The sequence below is a fragment of the Rhopilema esculentum genome, chromosome 10 (genome assembly GCF_057945365.1).
Source record: "Rhopilema esculentum isolate cy_ngs chromosome 10, ASM5794536v1, whole genome shotgun sequence".
Classification (NCBI taxonomy): Eukaryota; Metazoa; Cnidaria; class Scyphozoa; order Rhizostomeae; family Rhizostomatidae; genus Rhopilema; species Rhopilema esculentum.
In genome coordinates this window covers 2,876,349-2,887,142 of record NC_142824.1, presented here as the reverse complement: position 1 = coordinate 2,887,142, position 10,794 = coordinate 2,876,349, and the positions used below count along the sequence as shown (strand labels likewise).

Sequence of the window (10,794 nt, the reverse complement as noted above, 5' to 3'; positions counted from 1 at the left end):
ACGCATTCTCAGACTTTTCTGAACATAAGGCACATATACCAGCTGCTCATGAAAATTCACGAGATTGCTTACAATTTAGGAATGCAGAATGTTGCATTAGTATAAAATTTGAGTCTCTCAACAGCTTGCTTTTAGCAGATGGTTGATATTTACAGGGAGAAAAGTTTTTCAATCAGGGCTAGTTAAAATTCTTTTGATTTGAAAAATCGCAGAATGCCATAATATTTCAGGATTGTACTGCAATATTTCCTTCTGCATTTATTAGTTAATGGCACAGGCCATGATGTTTCTGATGAAATTCTCTTGAATCTTAGCTTTGATACTCGTTGATTCACTCTGAATACAATGTACACATTTATCAAGGGTCACACCTTTCGAAGTTGTTGATCAGTTTTTGGAAGATCTGCAAAACCGTGCTGCTTGTATTGTATTTTGTAGCAGTTGAAATGCCATTGGCAAGCCATTCACAAAAAACTAAGTTGGAGAACTGGAGATGAGCTACTAGCTGGAAAGTCTGTAGATGTCTTCATAGGTCAGCATTTTGCACAACAACGTCCCAGCTGACCACTAGGAATCTTAGGAATAAATCAACTGACCTAAGGGTACCAAAGAAAAACTCCACAAATGGACATAAATGTTTCTATTTTAGGCGTATTACGTCTTGGAATGGCGTCACAGCTACCTTTACCCCATGTCTTATTTAAATGCAACTAGGTTTTTGCAATGTGTTGTTTTTATTGCAGGTATTCATTTTATATGCTTATTTTAGATTACAAGAGTTTTGATGGTAGTGTGTAAATAATTAAAAATTAATTAGGTATGTACATGAATTTTTAGTTTTTTTAAGTATTTATGGCGGTGGATCCCTCGAAAAATTAATATTGCTAAAGTACTACGTTCCTTAAACAAATAAATTGAATGAAGGTTCAATGTTTTGAGATCGTTTGCAATTATAAGAAATTTTTTATTTCCTTCGTTCGGAGGTGGTGAGTGGGATTGTCTTGTGCATTCTTCAATGCAAGTTGTCATTTTTAATATTTGTTATAAAACTGTTCTTGTTGCCAAGGAACTTTGTTTTAAATAGTTAGTAAAAGGCTGCTTTTATATAGAAATATTGGCTATATTTTGATCTCGCTACTGTGACGTCACACAAAATCAATCTGAGGGGAATTTTCTTTAGCTTGAAATAGTTTATTGGCGTTTTCTTTAGGTTTAATCGTCTCTTTAGTATCCAAATGTAATATATTATGCTGTTGCCTGGTTGCTGTGTGAATACTGATTGACTTTAAGTAGAGACCAACAAAATTTCTTACCGCATTTATTTCCTTTAACAATGAAAATATTAACAGAGTTAATCGGGACCGTAGTGTTTAAGCCTTTTGTAAGAAGCTTTATTAGCAAACGTTTTCGATTTCAGTATATTTAGACTACCTAATATTCATTACAAGCTTTTTAATTTGACGCATGGATGCACAAGCATTACGCAGAAATATTAATAAGAGCATTTCCTTTTCATTCGATCGGAACTTTTGATGAAATAGTCATTCTGAATTTCGCATGACGTCACCAAACAACAAGTATAGGAATCCTTTGGTTTGAAATCATAAAATTCAAGTTCTGCCAATAAACAACTGCCTTTGCTTGAAAATGAATTAATTAGAATGCCTTCAAGTGAACGTGATAGCTTGAAAGCAATGCACACACGATGGCCTAGGCATGTTTGCTTGCATATTTCTCTAAGGTTTTTGTTGGAAGCCTATCGCCAAAGGATATGCTTCGGTCCATATTGGTGTTCTTGTAAATAAACGTTCAAGGATCATTGAAATCTGCTTTGCAAAGCTTTTAAGGAGATTTGACATCAATATTTGGAAAGAAAAACATGGCAATGCCGCTTCCTTTAAAAAAAGGGGATAAAAGCGTGGATAAATTATGTGTTAACGCGCGCATTATTGAATATGAATCTTTGTTTTGTGAACTATTAAATAGTAAATTAACATGTCCCATGATTCTCCTTTTTTCCCAGAAAAACGTGAAAATACTAATCCTTCCGTGAATTTTTGGCGAAAGGATTAATGAAAATCTCTGTTGTCTTTAAACGATCTGAAAGGAAATTGAGGCTGTTATACATTGTTCAACCACATTCCTTTAAAAAGACAATAATGTTTTAAGAGCCCTGGAGCATACTGTTTCCTGAAACATGATGCGCCGCAACAATGAGCGCAGCGGAGCCTCTAATGTAGCAAAGCATCGAGCACTACGAATCTTGAATATTCATTGAAATATCCGTGCATTAGATCGTAAAATGAAGTTGGAAAATTCCGAATAAAACTTCTAATTGGTGATTCTGGTATACCTTTAAAACAGGCTTAAAGAACGATGCTTTGTACCCTTGTGCCAAAACAGAAGGTGCTCCTGCTTTATTTTCCCAAACAAATTCCTTTTGGTTCACTTATAAATTTAATGACATTCTATCCAGAAAATTGTTGATTTTCTGCATTTTTTCTGTTTTGCTCTATGACATCTGCCACTGCTTTGGTCCATATCCTCTTTTATCTTTTACTCACCAAAATAATTGTTGATTAGTCTAGAACTGTTTTTATACATCTCTATTAGGGATTATATAAAAGTCTTTATAGTTAAAAAGAAATGTTTAAATATTAAACTTTGTTTGATAGGAGAAATAGGTTTGCGTATTTTCTTAGTTTCTCAAAATCAGGAAAATATATTTATTAAAATGGTGCATTATTGCCTGCCCCGATTGTTCCTAGAATGATATTGATATCTCATGTTTCTATCAAACCAAGTAGTAAAAGATTCCCTTAGGACGACTAGACTGCTATGTTGTCTATTTATGTTGTGTTGGTAAACATAATAATATTTAAAAATGGCTTTGAAAAAAGCATGCATTCAAGTAAACTAAAGCTTTTCATCTGACGCCCTTCAGAGTTAAAACGTCAGAACATAGATTTCGTCTAGACGAAAAGCTCTGAAGAGTGTCAGACGAACATTGCTTTTTTCAAAGCTATTTTCAACTTTTGCATCACAAAAAGATTGTATTAAAATAATATTTATTGCTTAATACACCAGAGTTATATTTTGTCAAGAGGAAATATTTTAAACACCAAGTAAGGTCATAACTTGTTTTATCTATTCAATCAAATTGTTTTATTTCAACAAATCTTAACTAAATTCAGTTAAGTGACCAAACGGCCATGATAATTGGCATAACTGGCTAGATTTAAAAGTATGTAGAATAAAACATTTTTTTTCAACCATGCATTGACAAACTGAGTTGCTGAAAAAAATGTTAGAATTATAGCAATTTGTAGACACCAAAAATTATATCAAAGAAAAGAGTAGCAAAATGTCTTGTTGCTTGCTGGTCAAATAGTAGAGAAAACATCTAAAATTTATGAAAGTAGTACTGTGAACAATTTTCTGGCAGTACAAAACTTGAATATTGCTTTTTTGAGAAGCAAACAATTCACATCATAGGGTACTAATTAAAACTTCTTCGTCTGACACTCCTCAGAGTATGAAATGTCAGAATAAAGGTCCAAAAAAATACGATGGAAAATATATACAAGTTGTGGATCGAAATAGGCCAATCAGAAAAACGCAAGCACATGACCGGAATAGTTGTCCAATCGTTGCTGTGTGTCTATAGAAATATTATCACCGGAGTCTAAGAGAGAACAAGAGCTTTTTCGTTTGTATGGAGATGTTTATATGTTCATATTACATTGTTTGTATGTAAAACTAGTGACTCTGCCATCGGACAACATCTTTTAGACAACCCAGATTTTGCAAGACTCTATAATGACGACATGTTTCAGATAATTGGCAGAGCCCAGTCGTTTTACATCTAGCAGATTCGGAAACAATCTACATAAAACCGGTCTTTTCTCTTTATGTGGCTATATCTCGTTATTTCTTTGCCTTGGATAACAGAAAGCTGGTAACTCCCCTTACTCTAAGTGAAAGTTTGGTCACGTCACCATAGACCCCTGGATCTAAGATCAGCAATTCTAACCACTTAGCCATCCTCTCAACTGGTTTACAGAATTGATTTTTTTAATAACTACTATCCATCTCGTATACAGTCCCGCTAAAATCTGTAAAAATTTGGTAATGTTGTTATCAGAACCTTCAGAAATACCACTTTGAAAAGCATTGCAAAATCTGATATCGTTATTCACCTTATTCTAATGTGAAAGCTTGAATGTCATTCCATTTTTACTTGTTTTTACAACAAGACCTGCAGGTTTTTCTTAAAAATTTTAATCCCTTTTTATTGCTCTTTATATTGAAATAAGCTTTTTATTTTTTCAACTGTTACGACACCCATTCTACTTCGAAAATACCACTTTTCAAAAACATCCATTTCATTTTTCGTTTTTCAGCATGGCATTTTAGCAGCCACCCTCTTTCATTTTTCGGCTCTTATCCACTAAACTTTTTATTATTTCTAAGCAAAATAGAAAGTTTTTTTTTACTAGTATCCTTTTACGTCAATTATTTGGCTCAGTTAACTATGTTATTTACTTTTATTAAAGAACAGTCTCATGAGGTTTTTCAAGAGAAAAGGACTATAGAAAATGCTGAGTGAGTGAAAATAAAAACTTTGGAAAGATCAATATTATTCCTCTGATGACTAGGTTGTAGGGAACTTGACAATCTGTCTTATAAGAAGCTTCTTTTAGTTTAGTAAAGACATGATATAATCCTTTTGTAGACTATAGTAAAAAAAATTTTTGTCGATTAGGCAGGTGGTGGGGAATTTATCAAACATCCCAAGCTCTTCCCTTTCCTGTGATCATGCTTTTAATTGCTTTTATCTTTTGCCAGTTTTGTTTTCTTTTTTGCTTAATCTTCAATAAATTTTGTAGTGTTACTGATTGTAGTAGCTCGTTGACTACCCGTTTTTCTCGCAGTATGCTGCAGAGTATTTGTATTCTGCTGTTTGTATTGGCGTTTGCTCTCGTAATTGATATAAGCAAAGTTTAAAGGTTCAAATAAAAGTTTTAATAAGAAAGAAGGGCCACTTTTTGTGTTTTTTTGAATGTGAAAACTGAATGTAAAAATCGAAAAGACGTTAATAAGTAAAACATTTGTAATGGAAGTCAACAAACGCTTTCCGTATATATTGACAATGATCGAATGCTCAATGCTTAGAAAATATTTCATTGTATTAATCTTATTTCTACCCCCCGACGAGCTCATGTAATGAAAATATATTAAGACCGAAAATCTATAATATATAAAGTGTTGATGACCATGATCATCATAATGATTCTTAAAAGCACTTTTATGAAGTATAATAACAAATTTGATATTTTTCCTTTTGGCTGTAACATTTTTTTTAAACGGAAAGGATGCTAAATCTTGTTACGGCAAGAACAGAGACATAATACAGAGACATAAATTGTGTTGTGAAAATGATTTTCAATTACAGCCACTGTGACTGCTTAATTATAATAATAATGGTACCATGCTTTCAACCATAATTCGTTGCTGCCCTTAAAAGGTGTTTTATTTCTCGACTTTATAGCAATATCTTAAACAGCATCGTAGCTGCTGCTTCCAGTTCACCTACCTTTTAATAGGTATATCAGATTGGCAAAATTTTCATGCTATTAGCTATCTTCTGCCTTATAGGTGTACAACTCTTTCGAGCAGAATCGATATGCTTTATTTTAGATATATGACGTGTCTGATATATATCTGATGGCAGCTCTAATTTGATTTGACACTTGTCCTGAAGGCTTGTCAAAATAATTTAGACTTTCAATTCAAGCTTGTGAAAATTGCATTATAAAAGTCTGTATCGTTAAAACACAGACCGTTGTCTCACGTATTAAGCCGCTTAATGTTTTATTAGATTGCTAATTGACTGTTATGATAATTTTATCAGGACTCAGCTTGCCTCATATTTACAAGAACATCAGTGGCAATCTCAATTGATACGAGACTCCAAGTAAGAGTAAAATATTTGTCTCAAAAGATAAATCTTTTCGTCATTTTTGTAGAGAGATGGTTTTAAAAGAGAGCTGCAGTTCCTAGATTTTACAGCAACTTCACAACTTGCGGAATTTTCAATTGTGTATTTGTAGTCTTAAAAATCTGCATTTTTTGAGTTCTAAACATCGTAATCAGCTCACATTACAATAAAACGAAGGAAGGAATTACGGCTGTTTTTTTACCCAACAAATTTTGTATTTCTATACGTTTTTCTTCGACCCTGCCTAAATACTTTAAAATAAACGCCCCCGGGCCATATAGTCGCTTTTCCTGCAAAAAATCTGATCAAAAGTAACACTGAGTAAATTTTTGCAACCAGACAATAGATCTAAAAACGACAACAATGGACCTTTGTTTGAGGCCTTTTGTATTGTCAACTTTTATATCCATGTATGGATCTAACCATTTTAAAGCCGATTGTTTGGTTCGTAGCCCAAAGTAAAAGCAACGATTATAGGCAAGAAGGATCCTATCGTATTACAAAAAATATTTGGAATGTTGAATTGAGGTTGATATTAAAAACAGATAGAGCCTAGGGCAGATAAACTCGGTCTGTTCATTGAGCGGTTACATATAATCTATGATTCATTTGACAATGCTAAATATATTCAAGCCATTTAGAGATTATCATAAATCGTTAAATGTTATTAACATGGCTTATTGTTTTGGGTTGTTCTGTTTTTTACAGCATAGTTTACCAGCTTATGGAAAAGTGTATTTGATTTGTGAACATGAATTTGTATGAAAACAAACTATAAAATCTTCTGAAATTCTTTTTAGATTGTATGTCTGCATTTCATTTGAGAAGATATTCTGATGAATGACAGTGATTCTCATGACACATTCCAAAGTTGATATGCTAAATGAATCTTAGTTGTGAACACAGCCGCATAATTATCACAATATTTCAGCTACTGTCTAGAAATTGACTCTTGTCAAATGACTTCGAATGACTAAACGTGACACTGACAATATGTGACTGAAGCGAAGACCCCTTACAATTATTCTATTAAGCAATCCTCTGTTCTCTATCTATTATTGTCTTGTGTTATGTCGTCTCTATTTATTTAAACCCACAAGTCTTAAGATTATTTGAGTCATAGCCATAAAGGCTATATTGAAAAAGCGTTCTTAAATTTCAAGTCTAGCTAGAAAATGATTTTAGTGTTTTTTTGCAAAATGACATCTTATGGATAAAATTTTTCTTGTTTGGCCTATTGCAAAGGTAAATGCATTTAAAGCAACTTTAAGCATCAATGATTCACGAAACAATATTCAAGCTCTTAAACAAATTAAAAACGTTTGTTTATTAACCAGTTTTAGATGGCCTACATTGATGAACTTACAGTACAGCCATACAAATGCTTGGCTATTCTAACAGATTGCTAAGCAACATTTCAGCTTTTTTTCAATATTCATCATCGAGGTACTTTTTATTGTTATCAGCTCGGGCATTAGTCCTTATGTTTTATTTTTCTTAATTCATATTGCTAATAATGAACAACTATTTCAGCTTTCTCAAAGTTTTTCTTCTTACCAAACTGCTTCTAAAGGAATGATTTCCGGACTTTGAATGTATATTTGCTGCTTTGCCATATAAAACCCATACATTTGAATAATTTACATTACTATTCTACTTTTTTTTCCTTTCAATAATCAAGGTTTACGGCTCCATATTCCTGGGTTTATATCTTCGTACACCAGGTTTGTCTCCATAGTCTTGATTTTGAATTTAACGGAAATATTGGGGAAAACAGTACAGCCTTCACAATAAACTATAAGCACTATGATAGTCCCTGATAGTGAAATGACAAAGTTTGGTTCAAGGTATAATGCTTTGATGTATATCATTAGTAACAGGTATTTCTCAGGAAGAGGATAAAAATTTTACTTCAATTTTCAAGATAATAGGCGATAGTCTTTTCACCAGTTTTAAAGTCACCTTATGACGTAATCTAAAAGCTGATAAAATTCAAGTTGGGTCAAATTCCAAGCTAATTTTTGATAAGATTGTAATCAGTTGCCCAAACTAGATTGTAATCTGTATCAAGCAAAGATAATCGTTGGTTAGTTCTGACTGGTTGCTTCTTTAAGAGATGTTTGAGAGTGTAACTCTATATTTCACCATGTTCCAAATTTTAGAAGATCAGCATGTTCAGTTGTATTTGCTATATGAAACATTCTGTGTCACTCCTGAAGATTTCGCGACATAGCTCCGGCCTATCTAACTTTCATCTATCTCAAGGATACCTGCAGAGACAGCTGCTCGTTCAAAGTTGAATTTCCCGCCGTTTGAAATCGAGGTTCACATGGAGTCCCTGTTATTATTAGAGGGGATGTTTCTAACTACTACTTAGTTTCAACTTGAAATTATATTGAAATAATTGTTTTTGAAAATACAAATAAAAGTTACTGAAATGTCTTTTTCAGTTTTCTGATGATAATTGGAACGATTGTTTTGTCTGTGACAGCCTAAAGGAGAAACTGCAACCTTTTGAAAGGGTTGCAGGTAGACTTCTAAGCAACAAGCCAGTGCATGCTGCAACATATTATCTTTAATAATGATCTATTCAGTTTTGCTCACTGTTTTGTCAATAAAACCATCATATTATTGCTATCATTGACGTCTGAGAACTTAGACCATACGCTAGACGCTTTTACCAGAAAACGAAAACGATCATGGACAATGAACATCAGAAAGATTAAGGTGGTCAATGGCAATTAGCTTATTGAACTCAAATTCATTAGAAGATGAGTATATAGATTTTAAATGATAATGGCGCCATTAGTCTAAGGCTAGGAGCGGGTATGGCGAGAGAAAGGGCTCATAATCATCATGACTTTCTTTTTCATATTGAAAAATAATGTTTGTTAGCCACTGATAGTGTTTATGAATGACATTCTGTTAATCCACATGCCTAATTTTCGCAACATCAACTAAAAATTGTCGTTAAAGAATAATGAAGCTAAAAACATTTAGCCCTGCAACAAGCCTCGTTTCCAAGTTGACATATCATATTCTCTATCTTGTTTTTTTATGTTTTTAGTGAATTATTTCAAGTTATGGATGAGGTAACTTAAACCATTAAGCAACTTATTGTCCCTGCAAACGGATATATTGATTCATTGTTCCTTATCATAATCAGAATTGGAACGCTAAACATTAGGGCACTTTTCTTCAATTGGATATTCCACCGTAATTTCATGATTTGTTTTACAAATTTAGGTAGAAACCAAAATCTTTTGTTAATAATAGGCTCTTGCCGCACGCAGATACCAAAATATTTGACAAAGGAATCAGAGGAAACTGGTGATAACTAATTATTCATTTTGTTAAGAGATCTGTGTGGCGTGACTTGTAGATTTGCCTTCACCCCAATTTTCTAGAAGGGTACATTGAAGAATTCTTAATTTGCCGCCTGCTTGCTTTAAAGGTCATTTCAAAGTGTACTTAGAAGCTGAGCATAGGGCAATTTTCTAAGACTAAAAACATAAAAGACCCATCTCTAACTATGCAGTATCTTCTATTATTCACACAGGGCTCCAAAATAAAAATCAAAGAATGGACCAAGGTGCAGAATGATTCATCTCAAATATTAAAGCAGCAAAGAAGAGAGTTATTCACAGGAAAGCAAAGCGTGTTGCCATCCATCTGTCCTTAGCCAACTGCGAAGAGCCAGAATGTGGTATTTACCAAAAGAGTAACATCTGCTCAAAATAACATCTTATCTGGTTGCGTAGATTATAAAGTAAGGAATTGTTAGTCAAGCTCTGATGTCTTTTTGAATTTCAGTTTAACCTCTTTCAAAAAGTGGAAAATTTAATTGCATTCTTAATAAAGATAGTAAAAAATTATCAAACAAACATGCCTGGTTACCTAATTTTTGTATTGCATTTTTCAAAGCAAATGTACGGAGAAAATTGGGGTTTTGAAAGCCCTTTATTCAAAAAGAGCGCGTTGATGTATGTGAAATCAACACCTGTTTTATAGATTTCATTAATAAAGGGGATGGCTTGGTGACTTCTAAGCACTGGATTTTGAATTCTGATTATTCAACAAAAGTTCTATGAAAAAATGTGGTGAAAGTTTCACCGCTTTGTTTTCTTAAAGAACGGAAACGTTGCTGATTATACAACAATACTTAGCAACATGATTTAATTTACAGACAAGAAACCGAACGGCTTTTTGCATTTATATTTACAGTTGATGAAATAAAAAACAGTAGCCTTCAGAAGAATCACGGTTGCATTTCAGAAGTGGTATTGTACAATCTGAGTACACGCTTTTGAGTCTACGTGTGGCGAGAAAGCTGATCATCGTCTACTTAATACTTTCCTTTCTTTTTACTTCCTTTATCGTTTCCGTTTCTAAAAGAGTATCACAAGTAATTCTGAAAAGATATGAATCTATCTCGAGGATGTACAAGATCTTGTCGATAATACGAACGATGCAAAGCCAACCTCCTTTTCAGCTCCCAGTTTCTAAGCCTCATTCAAGATTTAATCCCGATCTTTGCTATATGATGATTGACATTAGCGTATTCTTTGTTGATTGGATTGTTCTGGATTCGGTCTGATTAGGCAGTAGCTAACGCATGCGATTTTAATTTGCTCTGTGGTCCATTGCAGAAGGGTTGTGTATACAACGCTAAATGAGCTGTTAGCATTCTACATTGTTATCATGTCTTCAGTCTACTCTCAGAATACAGCAGTTGATCGTATTTGGTACCCTTGTATTTACCAAAGAGGGTTGTACCAGGTAATTATGCATTA

At 33.4% G+C, this 10,794-nt stretch overlaps 1 protein-coding gene across 1 annotated transcript in view; it reads left to right on the top strand.

The window, feature by feature from the left end:
* The first annotated feature begins 10,547 nt into the window (after nucleotides 1-10,547).
* The window catches only part of LOC135684700 (uncharacterized), a 52,386-nt gene continuing 52,139 nt past the window's right edge, over nucleotides 10,548-10,794 (top strand). Inside the window, exon 1 of the mRNA XM_065200338.2 lies at nucleotides 10,548-10,780. Within this exon, the coding sequence (XP_065056410.1) occupies nucleotides 10,703-10,780 (78 nt within the window). The 5' untranslated portion in view covers nucleotides 10,548-10,702. The remainder of the gene's footprint in view (nucleotides 10,781-10,794) is intronic.